The following is a 23,337-nucleotide window of genomic DNA, read 5'->3' on the forward strand; positions in this document are numbered from 1 at the left end:
ATAACTCATGTACAAACCCTTACTATTTATTATTGGTGAGGCTGAGGCATGCAAGCCAGCAAAGGAAATAGCTGGCACATCTTCATTAATTCCTTCTGGTTCTAAAGTAGCTTTCAGGAAATAATTCTCCAAGACCTTGGCTACACACAGAGCATATCTATTTGGAGTTGGCAGGGGCACCATGTAGTTCATAGAGCCCTCGTTTCTTTGGATCCTGAAGGTGTTTATCAAACCCGGGATTTAGACAGGTTAGAGCCACACACAACCAAGCTTGGTACCAGTCCTGTGACACTCGCTGGTGCCTGCAACCACTTTATGTTTCATCATAACCCACATCTCCCCTACGAATATGCTCCAGAAATTTCCCAATGGCAGTGAGGGTTATTTTGAGAGCGAGCAGCTGTCCACCTCAGCACGTTAAGCAAATATTTGCTTTGCAGGTTATTTTTTTTTTTTCTCCAAGTGAATTTGAATACAACTATTATCTTTTCTTCTGTGTTGTGACTGCTTGACTTGTGACCTCAGGGATACTTATCTTGTTGCTTTGAGATCTAGCCACGACTAAACCCAGAAGTTTAGATATATATTCAGATTTTTTTTATTATTATTTTTTTTTGTCTGAAAAATAGACTGAAAAGCTTGAATATCAGTCTGTCTCATGAGATGTCCTGATTTCATGCATTAGCAGCAGAGCCAGAAATAACACGAGAACAGCTTTTCTCACAGCATTTCGGTAGTTCTTTTCTGGCCATTGCCAAAAGCAGGATGTGAAGACATGCATGAACATTAAAGCAAACTCTTATTAGAATAGTTCAAGTTCCTTTTGCATTGTGGTAAAAAATTTGTGTCAATCTTTATTCTGTTCAGGCTATTTCAACCCTTCCAGTACTTCAAAAATCTGTCACAGCTTTTTTTTTTCCTTGGGAAATCATTCTGCTAGGTTAAATGTGATTTGTGGCTTTTCATCTTTTTTTCCTTTTTTTTAAAAAGAAAACACACACCAAAAAAAAACCACAGGCCAAGAATATGACAAAGTGCTCAGACCCAAATTGCACATTTGGTTGTGTGCATAAATGTTGGCTATCCCATTGGCTTTGCAAGCGCTCCTCATTTGTGTAACATTAAGCATCCAGTAAGTGTTTGCTGGATTGGGACAGAAGCTGCCCTCAGATGCCCGGGTGGGAGGACTGCAGCTGCCAGCAGGAGAGACATGCTCAGGGCATAAAGGCAGAATCAGTTTCAGGTTTGCATAATTAAATTGTTTCCTTCAAAGCTGTCAACAAATTCAGGTGCCAGTCGCCCTCACAGTGTTTCCACAAAGTAACAAAGTGGTGTAAAGTTACCTGGTTCTGCTGCCAGGGTAAACACTGGGAATCAGAGCAAGCACAAAGCAGAGTGGCAGCCAGCTCCTGTGTGCTCCTCTGGTGTGGGATATTCCCTGGGCAAACAGCCCTGGAAGGGGAGGGCATATCTTGATGCTGTGCTTGCCCCATCCTGGAAGTGCCTGTAACGGTACTTACAACATTGTCATGAAGTGCTGCTGCCTCTTTTCAGAGCAATAGTCTAAACACATGTCCTGCCTGGGCAGTGGCTTGGGCCCTCCTGGAAAGGGGCTTTCCACCCACACCATAGCCATGGTGGCATCAGCCAGGGGTTATGGACCTCTGCAGAGCAAGGCTTAAAAGATGTCTGAACACAGGTGCTTATCAGGGTGCCATGGAGGTTAGCGAAGCCTTGTTGGACTTCACCTTCTCCATCAAACTAAAGCAGGGCATGTTCCATATTAAATTAGGCCAGGGCATCCATTGCTTGCCTGTTTCCTTTTCTTCAGTTCAATAAGGAAAGATAGGTGGGGGTGTGATGAGCAGCTCACCCATGCAACACCTGCAGGGTAACTTGCTGCCAGCAGCAGGCCTTTCCTGATGAGAAGCTGGGCATCTTGTTGATAAATCAGATTCTCCAGCCAGAGGGAAAGTGCACAGAACTTTAGACTGCTCAGGGTAGCAGTGAAAGCCCAGATCTCCTCAACTGATCTGTTCACTAACTGCTAACTGCAGATCATCACATACCAGCAGATGGTTGGCTCAAACAGTTGGTCTGCTGTCATCTTGTCAGTTCCTGGGTGGAGTGGGTCAATCCATGGTTACACATAGAAAGGAGAGCTCTGCTTTTTTTGCTGGGACTCTCCATGAGGACAGCTGTAGTATTAGTATCTTACTCCAGATGGGTGTGAATCAGGACATGAAAATACAAGCTTGGCCAGCCATGAACTGCCAAGCCACTTACAGTAGCTAGTTCAGGGTTTGTGAATCAAGCCCTGGAATTATGAATCCCAAGATCTCAAATCAAGAGGGGATTTCAGGAGCAGCCAAATCCTAGTAGAGAGTTTAGCTGTTCACCTTTCTGCAGATAATAACAGGGATAAAACCACCTGGCTACAAGCTATTGGAGTTGAAAATCAACCTATTTCACAACATTTGTTGATCCTCCTGCAGTTGTCTGTAACACCTACCTTCATTGGTTGGGATGGAGACATCTGGGGAGGAACAGATGACCTTTTGTAGTGCACACTGCCAGTTTTATTGAAGAAGCCCTTGAGGAGGACACCCTCAATAGCTGATGGGCCTCCTGTAGTTCAGACATCTCAACTATGATACCTTTTTCAATGCTGTCACAGCCACTGGCCTGTAAAGGGCTGTGGCTGAGGTGTCTGGGCCTGCTTGGAGCACTTTCTCCCCCCCCCCCCCCCCCCCCCCCCAAAAAAAAAAAAAGGCACTCCAGTTTGTGCCTGTGTTTATGTTGGAGGGTCTCCATGCCTTGTGCCCTAAGTCCCCGTTAAGGTAATTCTGTCTGGCAGCAGCACTAGATAGTTTGCAATTAACATCTACAAACCAGCCAAGGAACATAATGTCTATACAAAAGATTCAGGTTTTTAAAGGTCTTACCCACGGAGCTCCTTCAAGGAGTCTTCATGCTTTGGTCCTCCCTTGGATGGACTCCACAGCTCTGGACCAGGTGGCTGATAATACAGAAATGCTCAAAATGCCTGAAAAGGACAGTTGTGTCAGTTGTCTCCAGTGAAGGTAGCAGTCACAAACACATGGGTTTGCCAAAAGTCTCTGGCTAGTTCCAAGAAGCCTTTGTTTGTTTGCATTGCTAATCTACCAGAGACTGAGACTGCTCAGAGAGATATCAAGCCTTTTGTAAGCTTTACTTCACCCTGCTTCTGTGGGGATCTGCAGGACAGCAGCCATCTGAGAAGCTTTTAGGAGACTGCACAGTTATCAGGCTGAGACAGAAGGAAATAGTTTGAGCTGGAGGCAGGGCAGCCTGTTCAGCTAAATTCACATTTTCATTCAAGCCCTCCTGCTTTCCCTGTGGCTCAGCTGCTTGTCAGGCCTGGCAAACTCAAGATCTTGCTGCAGTGGTGTCTGGACAGGCTAGAGGGATGCCCTCCTAGATGCACCCCCATGAAATTCAGTGAGTGCTGTGACACAGATTGTGTTGAGATCCCCACTGTGAGAAAAAATTCTGTAAGGCTTTCTGGAGCTCCCTTCTCCCAGCAGAGTGCTGTGGAAATTTCAGTCTTTATGGAAAAGTGAGCAGCATGAGGGTAGCATAGGGTATATAGGGCACACGTCCTTTGCCTGTGTAGAAACAGCACTGTTTCATACCCCTTGTCTGGAATGACGCCCCAGAAGAGGGCCTGGCTTTGGATCCTGGCAGCTTGGGTTGCTATTCTGCCATGCAGCATTGCAAAATCTGTGTGTATCAAACTAAGAAACTAAATTATCTGTCTTTGCTTCTTAATGAAGCCCTTCCTTAATCACAGAATGGTAGGGGCTGGAAGGGACTGCTAGAGATCATCTACTCCAGCCCCTGAATACAAATAACAAACCTTTCTTTGCACCTCACTTCCTTCCCCAAATGATGTGACTCACCAGCACCTCTCCCTGCAGCTGCACTGGCATATGCCCCCCAGCAAAGAACAAGGTGAGAAACAGAGTGTGCCGGTGCAGCACCCTGGTACTCCCAGGGCTGGAGCAGCCAGGTACATCAGCTGCACATATGGCAATCCTTGGAAGTGACTTCCTCATCCCTCCCCTTAAATCTTCCTTGGGCAGGAGTGATATCCTACAACCCATGTTTGGATTTTCATGCTGTTATTTATTGCCCAGAGCTGGCCAGGGGAACTGTTCCTGGTCACCCAGCAGGCCAGGTTTGCAGCACATCCTCAGCTGTTGAGAACTCTCCAGGGCAGTTTTCAGTCTCCTTTGGCCCTCACTCAGCTGTTTTGCCATCATTTAGTTTCCAGTTATTCAAGACATGTTTGCCCAGATCACACTAGCTTCTGTGACACCTTACCTGCCCCAGCAGAGTGAAATTTAACCTATTTTCCACAAACCTTACTAAAACCTTGAAGAAGTACCTGCAGGTGGCAGACACTTTTTCCTGACTGAATTCACTCAGCATTCTTATGACTTTGTAGAATTGCAACCAGCTGATTATAGAAGCACAATCTTGTTACTTTGTTGACCTGTTTCATTTTGGAAACACAGATCTCATGAGCTTCTGGCAATTAACAACTTTCTCCCTGAATTAAATTCTTGTACAGCTTCATTGTTTTTTTCTGTGGAGTTTTACTAGGTTTTCTTTGGCTGGATCAGCAGAGTACACACCCTGCCAGATGCACGGTGGAAGCCCTGAGCCCAGGCTGCTTACCAGGCCCTTGCCCACTGCTACAGCTCTCAAGTGGGGCTGGCGGCACTGGGAAATCCCATGAAGAAACTCCATGCTTGATCTCAGCCTGCTCAGGGACACACACGCTTACTTGAGTCTGCAAAGAGATGCTTCACGTCCCTAAAGCTGCTTCTGGAGTTGAGCATTTTGGCTAGCACTTGGCATCACAGTTGTGTTTTATCCTCGTTGTAATGGTTATCCATGCTATGTAATAGCTGTTTCCAGGCTCCTGGGGTCCCTTCTCATACTGGCTTTCTCTGATGGAGCCTCTCTGAGACTTGCAGTGGCTGAGGTTGCTGTGGGGCACTTAAGCCTGCATTTCCCATCTCCCAGAGAGTGAATGTGTGTGGTACAGGATACTTTCCTCTTAAAGCTGAAACGCATTTCGGTTCTTGGGGGTGGTGGGTGTGGATGTGGCAGTCACGGAGGAGAGGAGACACATGATTCAAATTCAGTTCTAGCAAACATTTAAGTGGTTTCTATTACACATTCCTACAGAGTTCAGAACAGATTAAGTGGTAATTAAATATCAGTAATTGCCAGTGGAACTAAAATCACAACATGGGTCTCAGTAACTGTCTTGATTTAGAAATGTCAGCTATAATGAATCTATGCTGGTACTTGTAGAGCCCTAGGCCTGGTGAAAAGGAGCACATCCACACAATGCAATTGTCTTAAAGACACAAATCTGAAAATCAGCACAGGGGGGGCTGAAAAGAGTTCTGGTTTGGGTTTTAGTAGTTTGTTTGCTTGTTTTGTTGTTGTTGGGTTGTTGTTGTTTGGGTTTTTTAATGCTGAATTTGGAAACAACTGTTTATTCAGAGAAATCGCTTTGTTTTGTACCTCTCCATGCCACAGCGGATCCAGTGCTTGGCAGTCACCTATATGCCTTAGTTGCTGCACTGAAAAACATTCACCTAGTCATTACATTCTGGGAAGCATACCAATGCTGGCCCACAGATGTCCGCTTTTCCAAATATTTTTCCTTTTACATGACACCCCACCACAGACAGTTGTGGAACGGGTTGGAAGGAGGCATCAATCTGACCATAACTTCTACTTCTGAACATATTTTGCCAGTCAGTCTGCAAGTGCACATGGGATATTTCTCTCCTAGAATTGCTCTAGCTCCGCTTCCAATACTGTCCTGCCCAACCTCACACAGGGGTAAGGATTAGGTAGTCTGCCTTCCAAATGGTGTAATTGAAAAAGAAAGTCAGCCATAAGTGAGCTCAGTGAAGGTCTGCAGAGCAAGACTGGCAGCCATGGGGACAGGAATTTTCCATATACTGGGGAAACACAGGAAAAAAAGTAGCAATCCTACAGCCTCTGCACTATTGTACCTGTTGTGACAGTACAGTTATTTAGGACAGGGTGACCGCTGTCATCACACCGATCTCTCAGAACACTAGGAGCTGATTTTCCTTAGGGCTGATTGCTGCCTGGAAAGTGAGTAGAGAAGACCTACTGGTTTAATATACACTATTGCCCTCCAGTGGGTCTCAGCTTGAACCTAATCAACCCCAGTCCCATAACCAAGGTTTCTAAACTGCTGACCATCTATCACCAGGCTGTTTCTCCTCTTTTTTCACTTTTCAAGTCTGTTTGTCCCAATCTGTGTTCCCCCTCCCTTCCGTCATTGGAAGGTTTAATGCTGAGTGAAAAACCACGAACAGCCTTTGAACGTGTTCTGCCAAGTCTCTTTACAGTACAATACTGGCAGGAGTAAAACACTGGGGCCAGGCAAATATGCAAGCTTCATCACATTAAAGGAAGCAGAGCAGCATGGTTATTGCATCATTCTATGGCTTCCCAGACATTGTTGTTATTTTTTCATTAGAGCAACAGAACTGCACTTGGTGCTTTCTGCTGAAGAGCCAAGGAGGCCCCAAAAGGCTGTCAACTAGAGAAGAGAATGCAGCAACTGGAAAGATGAGTGGTTTACTGCACTAATTTTACTGCACAGCCTTCACCAGTCTGTGGTAGAGGGAACCAGCAACATGATCTGTGTTCACTATATTTTTATGTATAAAAAGATACGTAGCCAAATACTTAAAACTATTTGCTTGTTCTAGACAAGTTATTTGGAAATTTAACTACTACTGAAACAACCAACATTTTTCAACACTAAATCATTTCAATTCCATATCATCTGTTTTTAATTTTATCAACATCTGTAACTTTTTAATTATCATTTTTATTAAAGCCTTTTTTTTCCCCTTCCCCCCCCCTCCCCCCTCCCAAAGCAGTACACAAATCCAAACCTATTTAATCCTGGGTATCAGGAGGTGTAGTTAAAGGCTTGGCCATTGAAGCAAAATTCTGCTGTCAGAAGCACCCACCAGACCACAGGTCCTCTGTGTTGCTTTCCTGCATTCTCCAAGTTTCTTGGAGAACTATTGGTGTGTCACAGGCTGGCTGGACAAAACCTTACCATCAAGACTGCAATGAATAATTTTGCTCCTCAAAAGCTTCTAGACAGATTTTCAGCTAATGAAGAATGGAGAAGCTTTAAAGGCACTCAGGATCCTGGTGCAATAGAGAGTTGACTGGAAACTACTGTTTTATGACCTACTGTTTTGTGATTCAGCATTAGCATAATGTGATTCTTCTGATCCTTTTCCAACAGGCATTCAAAGTGACAACAAGCAAAGGTTTTGACTGGCCGGCTATCAAGTAATCTTATCACCATGCCAGAATTCCTAAATGTTGGAAGAAAGCACATGAAATTACAAAGCTGGTTTTGCACTTCATGTGCAAAAGTGATAAGATTAGGCTACATCACATTATGGTAGCAAAGTCAAAGCTTCCTTACATGGGTTTATGAGCCTTTCAGAAACAAAACATTTGTGCTCAAAGAATTGATTACAGTCCTTGTAAAAGAAAGATCAAGCAGCTGGTGCTGTGTTTCATGTAGATTAGGATAAAACATGTAACTTGCCAGTGGCAACTGGAAAAGAGAGGGGAACTTGCCAACTGAAAGGTGCCTGGCAGATAACACAAAAACAAATTGAGAGGGTGAACACAAATCATGGTAATGCTGTCCATGGAAATCCTTCCCAGCAAGTTGTGAGTATTACTGAAATGATACCTAGGTAAGAAGATGAAAAGCACTCATTAAAATGTAAAAAATGCACTCAAGGTAAAGATTAGTGAAAACAGGTTGCTTTTGGTTGACTTCAGTAGCCAAAGCAGCAAGATTCTAAGCACTGAGGAGTATCTCTGTTTAAGCAGAGATGGGGAACAGTAATTGGTAACACTAATTCCTTCAGAAATGGTGCAATGTGACATTCCACTGCAATAGCTGCAGACACACTGGTCCTGGCCCATGTCAGGTCACTTAACAGCAGATGAGGTTGTCTGAACTGAGAAATGGCCAAGATGTAGAAATACTTCCTTCTGTTGTTCTGGATCCTGAGCAGTGAGTGGCAAAGCTTAAGTGGCCAAAGAAGACACAAACCACAATTTACGGTCGGGGAGCAGTTGGCTTCTGACTCTGGAAGTAAACTTTGCAAAGAGCCTGCAAGGAAACTTGAATACCAGTGCTGAAGATACTACATTGCATGTTTCCATTGCAGTCATCATGCTGCTGTGTGTAAAACAAAGATTGTTTTGGTGGAAACGTGCAAAGAACAATAATTTAATTTATTATGAGATTAAATTCTTAAACTAACATATTATCTAGTTCAGCCTCTTGGGATGATTCACATCTGACCTCCAATGTCAGCAGCTCATTCAACTCATTTTAGATGTGGAATGAAAGAGGTACCGTGCTTTCACACAAAGCAATCAGTTACCCTAAAGCAAATTCATGAGTCAAATCTCAAGACAGCTCTGTGAATCTCAAGCTCATTTATTCGCTGGAATAAAGTTTCAGTGACAGAGCAGATTAACAAAGCCCCTAATACATTGCAGATCCATTGCACTCGGGACGTGAAGTAAACTTCCCTTACAACTTGGAGACAATATCGAGTGTCAGAGCACATGTACTTGTCATTAGCATGAACATTAGGAGGAAATGAATAGAAGTCCCAGATTCAAGTGTGTAGTTTGAACATCCTGGGACAATTAAATTATTGATAATGGCTATCTGTCACCAAGCAATAAATCATAAAGTCATGGAGTAGCAGAAGAAAGGCTATCTTGCTGCTGACAGATACATAGATTGAAAGATGTAAGGGGCCTTTAAGGTTCCAGAAGTAATTGCATAAAGGTGAAAGATTTCCCTTCTTGCCTTTTTTCTCATCAACTAGAGTATTTCCATACTCAAACCAACATTTTATCATGACAAATTTTCTTACTTGGCCTCTGCATTTTCTGACATATTAATGAAAATTAAAAGGGAGCCGAAATGAGCAGGAAGTGAAGAGCAGGCCTGGCCTTGTGGCTGCTGGTGGTGTTCTAAGCAGAGCTGGGTGCTGGTTCCTGAAATTGTGCAAAGTGGCACATCAATGTAAATAAGGTGATCCCCCACTTTGTGAAAGTACAGGAACTACAAGGAGAAAATGAGGGAGCAGATGGAGCAGACGATGGCACATTAACAGGAGAGGGGCTGACACCTGCCTTTCTACGTCACTTCATTTTTGCAACTAGAGACTGTTTCGAATTTGTACATCAGCTTGCTCTTTGCTGAATATAATATCAAGCTGTGCTGCTTGGTATAACCATATTTCCTACAGAGGCTGCGGGTCTGTGTAGACAAGTAGCAGCTAGTGGCAAGACAAAGGGGTGAAGGCATTTCCCTTCCAGGCACAGGAGCCAGGGAGTGCGAGCTGGCTGGTGCCCGCTTATACACAGTGGGAACACTGGACCCAGGCGGCTGTGGCTGCTTGAGTTGGTGCCAGGGCTTGAATAGGCTGGTGGGCACTGCCAGGAGGGGTGTGTGAGCAGCAAGAGGGACCCAGCTTTGTGAGGATCCCTTTTGAGAGGGCTGCAGGGCTGTGAAACTCTACACAGCTCTGCAGAGGAAGTGGAAGCTTTTCAAATGTACACGCTGTACTACACTGCTCAGAGAGGCCAGGGATCACAACCATTCATTCATTTTCCAGCAGCAAAATGTCTTTATATCAATTACATGGAATCCACCAGTTTGGGCCAAAAAGGATGTATTATTTTTTAATACTGATCCTCTGCTTGTCTGGCTATCTGTATTGATCTAAACATTTCCTGCCCTTGTACAGAACTTAAAAGTTGCAGGTATGGTAAAAGAAAAGAAAATGGCACAAATAAATCAGATTAAGCCTGGGAGTAACTGTCTGAGGTCTTAAAATAGAGACTTCAAATTAAGTACTTGGAGGCATAAGGGTTACCAGCATGAGTGAGAATGTCAAGCTGGAACCATGTCATTGTCAGGAATGTGATATTTTTTGCCCTGAGCCCTGAATCATAAAACTGAGTACTTTAGAACTCACTCCATTTGAAATCTACACTAAATGGTCAGGAGTGCCTTGAGATGTCCTGTTAAGGATAACGGTCAAGGAGGTTTTTTTCCCCCTCAACAGTTAGAAAAATAATACATAATGTTAGGTATTATTCATAAGCAAGACTGTGATAAACTATGAGCACCTACAGCTTCTTTCTCAGAGAAGACAAAATAAAATCAAGTCTCTTCTCTTCCAAATGAACTTGGCAATTAGCATTTATTTTAGATATATTTTGGGGTACTGCAGTAAAACATAAGATGCTACTACAGCTGTGACATCAGTATAATAATATAGATATACTTATTAAAAATAACATACTGGGCCTATGGGGCAGAGCTGGAAAATACCTAAACTAGCATTTTCTTGGCCACTGGTTGCTGATGGAACTTGTGACAACCCCATGATTGTGTTGGTGTTTGCATTGATCAAAAAATACCACTTGGGCTAATATTTTGGTCTCCACCCTATCAGCACCTGCCCGTAGTTGGTTTCCTTTAAAATACTTTCTACACCTACCCCAAGGGCCCTGCAGTCCTCTTTTTCCAGAATATATAATGAAATATATAATATAATTTTAAATGAGCCTTTCACAGAGTCAGAATCACAGAAACATTCAGGTTGGAAAAGACCTTCAGGATCACCAAGTCCACCTGATAACCCTACTCTACAAAGTTCATCCCTAAACCATATCCCCGAGCACCACATCCAAATGACCCTTAAACACATCCAGGGTTGGTGGCTCAACCACCTCCCTGGGCAGCACATTCCAATGCCTGACCACTCTCTCCATGAACAATTTTTTTCCTAATGTCCAGTCTAAACCTACCCAGCCACAGCTTAAGGTCGTTCCCTCTTGTTCTATCACTAATCAGAGAAAAGACAAAGCTGAGTTTTTATTATGTCTTCCTCAGAAGCTTCTGTTAATAGTAAAAGTAGTTGCCTTGAGTAGCCATGCTAATTAGAGGAAAAATAATTCTTTTCCAAGCTGCTTCCAAACCAAGAAAATTATTCATTATTAAGGGAAGTAAAAAGCAATAAAAATCATTCAGAAGCTAGTACTTGACAGACACAAGTTATTCAACCATTTGGGGTTAAGTTTTGTCAGCAGCCTGTGCTTGTAATTAAGACCCTATTGCTCCCATGGAAATACCTTAGTAATCTTTGTCAAGCAGGGTATGAACAGAAGGTCTGCAATCTGTAATATCAATAATCATTTATGTCCATTTTAGAAAGCAAATCTAATGCTGAACATAATTTATGCAGAGAAATAAAGGAACTAGACCAGTCCAATGTCATCCTCAGCTTAAAAATGTAAAACGTGCAGGAAGATAAAGTCTAAATGTAAATGTCATACCCTACTTTTTATCCACAGATGGTAAATTTTAATTTGAGTTAAAGACATGTTAATTAAAACACATTTCACCAGCTACTTATAAAATTAAGCACTATTTTGTTTGATGTTGGTAGAAACAGGAAATTTGGAGTGATGTCTACTGCTACAGCTGTTTGCAATCCTTACATAACACCAGATGTGAGATTGATGTATCTGCATTTTGTCCTCTCCTGTGAATTGCAAGTGATCAAACAGGCAAAAACATAATGACAGGATGATTGGGCAAGTTTAGAACTAAGGGAATTGCTCAAGACATTCATAAATCACTACAAAACCACACACACAGTGAGGGAAAATTTACTGCCACAGATAAGTAAAACCATTTCTACCTGCCCTGAATTTCAAATATAAGTGTATTAATCACAGAAAATGCATTTGAAATAACTTGACTGAGAGTTCTTTGAAAGCTGTAATACTAAAAGACACAAAAACTCAAATGTCTTTTAGAAAACCTAGGCATGACAAACCAATAAGGTAAAAACAAGCATAATGTTCCACAGGTTTATTGTTGTTACTAAATGATCCTCAGCTAAATGAGCCTCTGCTATGAGGTAAGAATACTAGAAGGAGTAATTGTGTTTAAATGTAGCTTTATTGCAAAACAGGTGTGTTTATAAAAGCTACTAAAGCATCAGCCGTACTTTGCTTTTTCTATTGCCATAGCCAACCTGCGAATGTTTGATATACATCCAGCTGCTGACTCCTGCAGAGCTTCATCTGTGGAGCCTATCATGGGCAATAGGAGCTAGAAAAATACAAAAGACAAACAGCATAAGAACCAGAAATAAGTGTGCTGTTATTGAAGTAACAGTCAAATCATATCTGGAACAATTGCATGAACTCACCCAGATGCATAATAAACGCTAAAAATCTTAACAACACTACTATATATGTATAGCATGTGCAGCTTTGGATACATACATATATAAGCAGACACAGAGAGCACAATACTTTATATTTTATTCTCTTTGTACCTCTGAATCTATATTTTTATGTCTGATTTTCTGTTTATTGTGTCATGCCTGTATATTGGTTGTGAGCTGGGTTTTTTCTTGTAGGTAGCAATTGTACAAGACCTATTTGAAATCATGGTTCCCTCCCCCCAAGTATGCTAGTATATTTGTACAGGCTCAAGATGTTTAATAAACAAAGCCATGCCTTCTCTTTCTTTTTTTTTTTCACCTTGATCATGAAACTGGATCCCTGTGAATGGACCCTTGTGGCCCATTGACAGTTGTAGGTTTCTTTATTGTCACAGCAAACCACTCAGGTTAAACTGCTTGTGGGATACAGATCTGGGCATATCAGTCTTAAACATTTGCACTTGAAAGTAAAAAACAAAAGCTCAAGAATGGCCCCAAACTTTTGGAGCTAATTCAGCTTTTCAGTCATGTGGAGTAGATCCTTTACTCTGGAAGTCATTCAATTTTTTTTCAGTGGAAACTCCCATGGAGTAAGGTAGAGTTCAACACCAGCATGACATAAGACAGGCCTTGGTGATAAAACATTTTTACGTATCAGAAACCCATTAATAATGGGGTTGGATCTCACTTCTTCAGTGATGCAATTGCAAACGCTATGTAGGCTGGAGTACAGAAGTGCTTTGCTTAGCTTAAATCAGCTCTGTGCAGCCCTCAGATTTCTGAAAATCTGCCAAGCTTGATGTGCGTTCAGGTATTTCGAAGCTCAGACAGCTCTAATTAAAACCTGTATTTCAAGTCTGCAATACTTAGGATTCTGTGTTCACCCAAACAACGTCAAGTCAAACCACAGAGAAATCTGTTATCACTCAACTCCGGTGCATATTTTTCATCCAGCTAAAATATTACAGAAAATTATGAACTGCTAAATATAAAAGCATAAATTGAATGCAGACATCAAATTCGTACGCTACCTTTTTCTAACCTTCCAGCAATGGTGAGGCATGGGCCACAGCTGCACACACATGGCATTTGCTTAGAGAGATCAAAGCATTTTATACTTGAGGAAGTATTTGTGTTAGCCAAATGTACAAAACAAGCCTCTTGCCAGTCACCTTTCACCCTTTGACCCCTACATGTAACTTGTAAGATTGCCTGGGATAGGCCTGAATTATGTCCCGAAAGAGTATTGTGTAAATCAAGCAGCAATGATGCTTTTTTTCCTAGCAACTCTTTTTCCTTGTAGTTTCCATTACGGTAATCAGATGTCTGTGTACAAGTAGCTAAATAACAATTCTCTGAAGTATGAACACTCCAGAGTTAAAATGACATGAGAATAAATGATATGAGAAAACTATGTTCCCATACTTTATTTGCATGCAAAAGCTGGACTAGGGTCAGCAACCAGAGAAGTCAGTGGAAGTTTCACCGCTGACTTCAGCTGGAAGCCAGACCAAGGAGCATGTCTCTGTGTGATGACAAAGCCCCTCGACAAAGCACAAAGGCCAGAATGCAAGTCTTATAAGATGGTTAACTACTTTTTTTTTTTTGCCCCCCTCTAAAAAAGAGAAATTGCTGGATAAAAATATTTCTTGCCATTTTTCACCAGCTGATTTCTCATCAGCTTAAATGATAAAGTGTTTCTTTGGGTACATCACAACTTTCTTGTGTAACTTTGAGGAAAACGAGTAGAAATCTTTCATGTCCCTGACTCCAAACCAAAAATATGTGTGTACATACTGTTCATGCAGTGGTTTTGTTAAAACCATAAGTTTCAAATTTGAGGGCAAGGAAACTATATGCCTTATGTGATTATTGACTGCATCTTTTCTGATCTGAGGCAAGGCTTTTCCAGCACAGACTGTGGCACTCAAACTTTCGGAATAATTTCCACATAAGACTTGCAATCAACGTGTAAGAGCAGAAGTTCATCACAAGAATCATATTTTGGAGATACATTGTCTAGCACAATGGTACCAAAAAGCAAAAATAGACATTTTTCTTTATTATGACTACAGGTTAAGCAGAACTCAATTCAAGGTTAGTTATTTCTTCTTTTAGACACTTCTTTCTAGGCTCAGAAAACTTAGTAAAGTAGGTGTTATTTTGGTCAGTTTCCACAGACACCTCAACATTAAGCAATGACAATGGCTGTAGGAGAGGGTCTGTGCTCTTTATTGCAGGTGCATTTTGGAAAAACAGGGCTGGGTATCAAAGCGCAGCATATATACAACCCTGACCCAAAGTACCCAAACAGATGCCTACAGAACTAATGGTACTAATGCAGCCAATGCAAGCAGCACTTTTTAAAAAGGTATCAAATACTGGGGGTTTTCCTTCTGAGTTCAGGGGATCAAAGATCAGTTGTTCATTGATTTGTTCTTCTAAATCACTTGCCAGTGATAACACCTGTAAGAACTGCCACAGCATACAAAATACTGTACTACACTGTGTTTCAGGGTTTTCTCAGTATGGCTTAAAAAATGTTCTTGGAAACACAGCTGCCTCTGAGAACTAGGGATACATAGCAACATTTGTCAGTTAACCTACCCCTTCTGTGCTAACAAAAAGACAGTTGAAGAGAAGATCATTGAAAATGCAAAGTATTTCAATATAAGTAGGCAATTCCATGTTTAGGAATCTAACTTTGAAGATTTTGATGTAAATCCTGCCTTAACCAAAATAAGATTGTATTCTTTTTGTATGTACCAAGAAAGTTATAGTTCTTTTCTTTTGCTGACTGCCACTCTCTGAACACTTCCATAGGTTCAGTTCAATTTACTGCCAATTTGGGATATCCAAGTCAGATACAGAAATTGGTTCATAGATAACAGGCACACAGACATGGAGGTCAGGGGACTGGTTTTGCCACTCTCCAAGGCTGGTGGTCAGCCATTGAGGGAATAGTTTAGAGGACTAAAGACCATGCAAAAAAAGGCTGGAGCTTTCTTCAGGATGTTTCTTCAGGTGAGACACTGGAACAGGTTACCCAGGGGGATTGTGGATGCCCCCTCCATGGAGGTGTTCAAGGCAAGATTGGATGGGACCCTGAACAGCCTGGACTAGTGGAAGGTGTCGCAGCCCATGGCAGGGGGGTTGGAACTAGATGGTCTTCCAGGTCTCTTCCAACCAAAACCATTCTGTGATTCTGTGATATTAGATGTATTTGACAAGTCCAAGAAGTCTCTCTTATTCCAATGCACCATTGCAATATAACATGTTCTTTTCCTTGATGCAATGCCCTTGAACTTCATGTATCCCTTTCCTTTACTGTTCAGGTATTGTTTTCTGACACATGTAAATGCTAACAGATGTGAGAAGCAGTAAAAAAGCATGTGGTATAAATGCTTCTTTCTGGCACATAAGAGACACTTTCCATAGACAGCAGCACTACGCAGCCTTCATTTTCTGTTGGCGGGTATCTATAGTCTAAGGCAAGAGTCCAACATTTTTTGCACAGTTAGCACGTCATACCAGCAAATAAGCACAAATACAAGCTGTTTGGAGGGTGTACAGAGCATATGTAGCATTTCTGGGTTTCAAAAGCAAGAGCAGTGCACAGCCAAATCATTTAAATATTAACAGCAATTAAGATTTTGCTATTACGATCCCAGCTTAAAATAGCACAGAATTGTGATACTATATTAGGATTGCACAATCATGGAGTAATTCAGAATGGAAAGGATGTCAGGAGGTCTCTAGTCCAACACCATGCTCAAAGTAGAGTCAGCTACAAGGTTAAACCAGGTTGCTCAGAATTTTATCCAGCTTTATGCTGAAAATCTCCAAGGATGGAGATGGCAGCACCTCTTTGGCCAATCTAGTGCAGTGTTTGACTGTCCTCACAAATAAAAAGGTTTTCCCTGCATTCAGTTATTTTTCTTTTCAGTTCATGCCTGTTGTCTCTCATTCTTTTGCTGTGCATCACCATGAAAAACTTACCTCCATCTTTTTAATGACTGCCCTCCTTGTAGGCACTGACAGGCTGCTATAAAGTCTGTGTTGCTGGCTAAAGTCCTGTTTGCTGTCTACCAAAATCTCCACACTGTTTTCAGTAAAACTGCTGCTCAGCCAGTCAGTCCCTAGTCAGCAAGACTGCAGGGGCAAGGGCAGATCCTTTTTATGTTCAGGACTCTGCGTTTGTCTTTGCTGAATTTCATAATCTCCTTGGTCCACTTTAGCCCAGCCCAGGCATCTCCAAATGGCAGCCCTTACCTTGACTGTATCAAAACCATCTCCACTGCCCAAATCGGTGTCCTGCAAGCTGTATGAGTAAGCAGTCCATTGCCTTCCCCAACTCACTGACAAACATGTTAAAGGGGCAGGTGCCAAAAGAGAGTGAGCACTACAGCACTTGTCACCAGCTTCCAGGTAGAACACAACCTATTAGCTACTATCCTCTGAGCCAGAAAATCAAACCAGTTTCAATCCATTTGGTTGTTCATATATCTGGATTACAGTACATTGTAACTGGGACAGAAGTATGCTGTGGGAAACTGTGTTGAAAACCATGCTACAGCCAAAATAAACTACATCCACCACTCTTCTCTCATCTCAAAACTTAGACACATAGAGGACAATGAAGTTTACCTTTGGTAAATCTCAGTTGGCTTTTGTCAATCATCATCATCTTCTACCCAGAAATGTGTTACAAAAGGGCTCCCTCTTGGGAGGGTGCAAGGCTGGCTAGTCTTATAGTACCCCAGACTGAGAGGAAGAATTATGACTCTGAAGATGTGCTTTGTACACTCTTACTGTAGGGTCTCATGCTCTCTGGCATACCAAAAGCAAAACAAAAGCAGAAAGTCTTTTGTTCTTCAAGGCAGCAGTGAACATAAGGAGTTATGCATCAGGAATGATGCCACCTTCCACTGTCTGAAAGCACAACTTTCTTCCACTTTCTTTACCCTCACAAAATAATCAATGAAAACGTGTTATTTCAAACAACATAGCACAGGCATCAACGTCAGAACTTGTAGGAGTGTCATTGCAAAATGGGTATGGATCCCTGGATGAGTAACACAGCAAACCATTGCTTAGTAACTCCCTTTGCTATGAAGATGTCCTAGAACTTGTCACTTCTAAAAAAGAAGGGGATCTGAAAGCAGAAAAATTGTAGACATGTTTTGTACCAACAAAGCCTGAATCTGACACAGTCTTAGGTGGGAGTGATGTTCTATGTCCTGGTTACAGCAAATTGTATGTACTCGCTTTCCTTTAGTCACAGTCATCACAGCTTCCAGGAAGCAGGAAACATAGGAACTGATGTATTCAGAAAGAATACAGTTTTGCAAGTGTTAATCTTTAAACAAGGGCTAAGTTATATGATGTGTCTGTAAGTTTTCCAAAACAGTGCAAGTGTAGAACCTGGGAAGAGGTTCCCTTGCTCATACAAATCAGATAACAGGTCAGCCTGTTCAATACTCTGGAGCCCTGTGAACATGAAAGCAAATAATCAATAAAGAAAAACTGTTTTAAAAAATAATAATAATTTCCCTCCCTTTGCTTATTGAAGTTTCCTGCCCTGTAAAATAAACAGGGTTTGATTTTTTTAAATTATTATTTTTTTAATAATCAGAAGGAAATGCAGACAAACTCCTTCAACAAGATTCATATCTATACTGGGAAGCTAGTCAGAATTCATATAGAGCTTAAAATTCCTGGAACTAAAGATATTTACTTCAGCACAACATCTTGTAGATTGGCACTGAATTTTCAGTTGGTGGCAAGATTTGCCAACTTTTCTTAAATTTAGATTTAGTATCTGACTTCTTTAACATGCGACATTTCCTAAAGGATGCTAAATTTCTAACGCTGTGATTTTCTAATTGTGTAACACTTCTTCTCCAGAAAAGACATTTTTCACATGCTTTTTATAAATCTAACCTAAAAGAAAAGGGAAAAAAAAAACCACCAACCACCACACAACCAACCAACTTTAAATAAAAGCATATGGTAGAAGCTTATCCAAGAAAGTATCAGTTTAGATCCAGCCAGCATTTTCTAACTTTCAACACCATATTGCACACTGGAAAATATTAAAGGACCTAGTTTGAGTGTTATGTTACACATATTCCTATGAAAAGACTTCTCATAAAATTCAATTATAAATAATAAAACATACTCCACAATCAAAGCATAATGAAGGTTAAGCTAAGTCACTGTTTCTAAACTCTAATTCAGGCCAATTTCCTGATTTCTTCTCTCAGCTGCGTGAAAGGGTAAGACAGCATGTACCGCGCACAACCTCCCTCCTAAGAAGTTGCTTGTGTAAATTCTGGGGTTTTCTATTAATTTTGTTTCTCAGGTGGTACAAAGAGAAAAGATTTCAGACAAAGTTCTGAGTCAGGGAATGCTCAGAGATAGCAGATATGCGAAGTCCAGTACCAAGAAATTCCAGAAAAGGCAAAAGAGGGGCAGGGCAGATGCCCACTGTGCTGATTCCCACTTGTGTAAGGTCTCTTCTCTCTGGGTCTAAAGCCAGAGCAGTCCCTGGTGTACCCTAGTCCCCCCTGAATGTGAAGAGGTGGGAACTGAAGCTCTCTGGCTGGGGTGGGAGAAATAGTAGGAAGACTGCACCTGGATTCTTTTCCTTTACCTTTGTTTCTGTCTTTTCTCCCATGAAATGCACCTCCATGGCAGCCAGATATTAAGCCATCTCACCTACTTAGGTCCTCAGCAAAGTGCTGCTTTTTCTGATGTGACTGCCTGTGATGAAAGAGCTGTTGGTAAACTGAAGCCCCAACAAGGACGACCCCCCCCCCAACAAGAGCACATGAATACTTGTACCTTACCATGAGATGATTGCTATTCTTTAGAATGCACAGCTTCAGTGAACTTCACCTGGGTTTATGACATGATAAAACTGGAGTTTAAATTCCTTCTGAGTAGAGATTATTTTTTTCTAATTCTTCCTACCTATTTATGCCTTGTTGTCTATTAATTTTTAGTCACCTCCTGTATTACAACTAAACTGAAAGGTATTTGTGACAAGGACCGTATTTGTCCAGCACATCTGAAACATGCCTACTACAATGGGGACAGCACTCTTGAAAAGAAATCCTCTTGAGCACACACTAACAAAATACAAAATAATAATACAGGCCTCATACTTTCCAATAATGTTAAATGTTGTATTGCATTACCTTGGAGAGATACAACCTGAATGCCTAAGGGAATTACAATGTGATACACACTTTAATCACACACACATACTTGCAAATGCTTATGTGCTTACAAAATAGGAACAAACCCTACAGCTCTCTCTCCACTTCATCTGTATTAATTGTCTTTCATGTATAATTGTAGAATTATTTAGAGAAGGATGCCTCCCTTCTGTGCAAAGATCTAAAATTGGGCAGAAGGATCCTAATACCAGTGACAGGGATAAAGTGAAAAAAAAAAAACTAAATGGCAAACAACAAAATGGGTTAAAAACTGTGAATTGGCAGGCAGCTTTAAAATATACTTAAAAGGTTTCCCCATCTCAGGTTGTTACTTACAGGACTTCAGAGGGATATTTCCAACCATTTGAGATGTAAGCACAGCATGCAAAAGTAATTCAGTTAAATAAAACTAGCAACCAAAATTATTTCTAACCTTTGTTTAAAAGGTATGATGATGTGCAACCAACTGGAGTCCTTAAAGGCAGAGAGTTTGAATCTACATTCAGCTGTAAGATGATTGGTGCAATATTAAGAAAGAATTCAATCATCATGAACATTCCAACGTCCAAAGAGTCTTATGGGATATGAAACTCATCCCACAAAAAGCAAGAGGCAGATCTCATAATCCAGAAGTGATCAAGCCCAGGGTCTTACAGCATATTTTTATTTGAACCACTTTCTCCTTCTTGTTTTTATTTCATTGTAGTTTTCAAGAGAAGATTAACATATGAAAGGCTTCTGGTGGGATGGAGAGAATAAAGAATTTTTTGGTAATCTCAATCGAGTGACATTTTAAGAAAGCTTGTTTCAGTTCACTGGAAATTAATTTTCTTAAACCAGAAGCCTGCTTACTTACTACATGTAATGGACATTCAAAACAGTAAACTTACATCATGGATGTTCCTTTCCTTCCATAAATTAGTTTGCCTCAGTCACATGTTAGGCACTATCCTGCCTTTATATTGCTGCCAGCCTGATCAATCCTTCTTCTTTCTATTTCCTGCTTCTTTTCCATACTTACCTGCTTGTTCACACTTCTTTTTCACTTTACAGGACTTTACAGGACTTTCACCTTGTCTTTCCTTCCCAAATATTACTAAGGAGGTAGTGTAAGAAATTGAGAAAGAACTGCTAACTTAGGTTTGGATTTCTAAATATGTTAATGTTACCATCAGTATGAATACTATCATTTTGTCTCTCTCTAGCAGGCACAGGGAGATTATATGAATGTTAAGAAGCAGTTGCAATAAACTACCAGCAGCAAGTCAGAGGCAAAAAAGGAGGTTCAAATTGTCCATTAGACCACATATACTAAAGGATTATGCCTGACCTCTCAGCAATATCCTGAAAACATGGCACATTCTTCTCCTTGTTTTGTCTGATATTCCTGAAATGCATTATAAGTGGTTTGTCTTTGAAGACAGCATTGACCTGCAGCAAAGACACACAACAGTTTCCAGACTAGTGACAAATTTTGCAATGTTTACCTCATCCTGAGAAGACTGTACACAGTCCAACTCTACCAGTATTTTCAAGCATGTTAGAGATACTGACTTCAAACTCTCTTCTGTATTCAATTCCAACTCCTGATTTTGATCTCTGAAGTTAATATAGCCGTTAGGTCAAATGGTCCAAGTGCCTGTCTCTCTGCCTATATATGATCATTATAATCAAAAGCAGCGGGATGCTTTTCCTCATAAATCTTACATATCAAAGTCTGGGGATAAAAGCAGGATGTTCTCACTGCAGATCCATACAATAGCATTTATTTTAAATAACAAGCCAGGGTATTTTGAAGCTGTTTTATTGTGGCATGCAGGATGACTAAGCTATAATTTCATGGGTTTATGTGTGGGTGACAACAGTGCATGCATTCACATAAACTGGAAGATAAGTGGTATTGTTCAACTGAGAGTCTGGTTTTAGACTAGTAAATGTACTAGAAAATTAGAGCACAGCATAAATAAACGTATAGATGGTATGAACACAGCTCATGTTTATTCATGCAAACATGAAACACTGAGGCTGTTCATGGCCAAAGGTACAGTCAACATATTCATTCATATCTGCAGACAGCAGAAAGTTAAATCTATCAGAAAACTGCTACCATGAGGAAGTTTTTGTCAGCGAAGTCTGGAACTTCACCATTCACCACCCTGCCCATTATAATTTATGAAACACTGAATGGCATGATCCTTTGGCTGCAAACCTTGATCCTAATTCCTACACATTGATTCCTCAGTGTTAACCCATTATTGTGCTTTCTCATGGCACTGCAGTTTAACTGGAAGAGTTTTTCTTGAAATCCAAGCATGGTCAGGTCAACACTTCCAAGTAGCAACAGGATGCTTGCATGTGGATAGATGACACAACAGATGAAAAGACAAAATGCTTTGAGAAACAAGAGTGCAATAAAATATTCTCCCTACAGCGAATGCCCAGGAAATCCACTGCAAAAATAGGACAGACCTCCTTTAGATCCATACTGACCCATTAGCCTACAAAGCCTCTGGAGTCCAGTAATTATCTCTCTTTGGAATCTTTGAAGGAGCTAATCCAGTCCAAAGACTGTTGGATTTGTGCAGATTGCACAGATACAACATACAGAGATAAAACAAGCAAATAAACCTGGATTCATCCCACATACCTGTGGTCAGGGTAGAATGCAGACAAGAACTGGTGAAAGACAGGACCTCCAGAGGGTAATCCTGATTTTGGTTTTCCTGAATACCTTGTGGAGATTTTTAACCTTTCTATAATGCCACAGAGCCCTAAATTATGTATCTTAGCCTGAGTCCAGCATTTGGAACTGTCATACCTGTATGGCAGCGTGGAAGCAACTTTATGAATGCTTCCTTTCTCAAGTTTATGCCATGGATTTTTTTAACTTATTTTTAAAATTTGTATCTTTAACACAAATTCCATAACTTGATTAGATATAACCTAAAGTCACTTTCTATCTAGGTTGCCAATTTCCCCAGATGCAAAGGTAAGATACACTTTGCAGTGTACAAGACTCATTTGGTAATTAAATAGCATTATCGGCTGATTTTCTTTTAACGGTCATTTTTGTCTTCAAAGTTTCTAGAGATTAAAGATTATCATAAACTATGGCAGGAAATCCTGTACTAATTAGCAGCTGGTAAATACAGCCAATTATCCTTGGAGATGACTAGGGCTAGCTTGAACTGTGTGATTAATGCTACAGGAAGAAGAGGAGTTTCCATGGATGACAACAATGAATGTGTAATTCAGTACATTAAGGACTCCTGAGTAACAATTCAGCCTCTATTTACACTTATGGACACATGTGCATATGTATGCATAACTATATAGATATATATATACATATGTATATTAGTATTGCTATTTCTTATATTTAGCTTATCTCAATAGCTCCTCACATACAAGGAAACTATTTCTGATCAGGTGAATGCCAAAAATAATTACCTGCCTTTCTGCTGCTGTGCATTAAGCGCAGTATCTCTTACCTAAGAAAACAAGTTTTAAATATCTCACAATTTAGCTAAGTTATTATTCCATAAATACACAAATATTTTAATATTCTTATTTCTTATTTTTGCCAAATTAGAAGGAAATATTTCACATAGCCACAAGGATAAGGCTGGTGCAGGGAGCTAAACAGTTGCAAGAAGCTGCTCCGTGTATTTCTGTGGTTTGGAAATAGTGCCAAG

At 40.8% G+C, this 23,337-nt stretch overlaps 1 protein-coding gene across 1 annotated transcript in view; it reads right to left on the bottom strand.

The window, feature by feature from the left end:
• Positions 1-12,187: 12,187 nt before the first annotated feature.
• Positions 12,188-23,337, bottom strand: part of ODAD2 (outer dynein arm docking complex subunit 2) — a 59,674-nt gene continuing 48,524 nt past the window's right edge. The window contains exon 13 of the mRNA XM_054171196.1: positions 12,188-12,301. Within this exon, the coding sequence (XP_054027171.1) occupies positions 12,188-12,301 (114 nt within the window). The remainder of the gene's footprint in view (positions 12,302-23,337) is intronic.

The sequence above is a fragment of the Dryobates pubescens genome, chromosome 21 (assembly GCF_014839835.1).
Source record: "Dryobates pubescens isolate bDryPub1 chromosome 21, bDryPub1.pri, whole genome shotgun sequence".
Lineage (NCBI taxonomy): Eukaryota > Metazoa > Chordata > Aves > Piciformes > Picidae > Dryobates > Dryobates pubescens.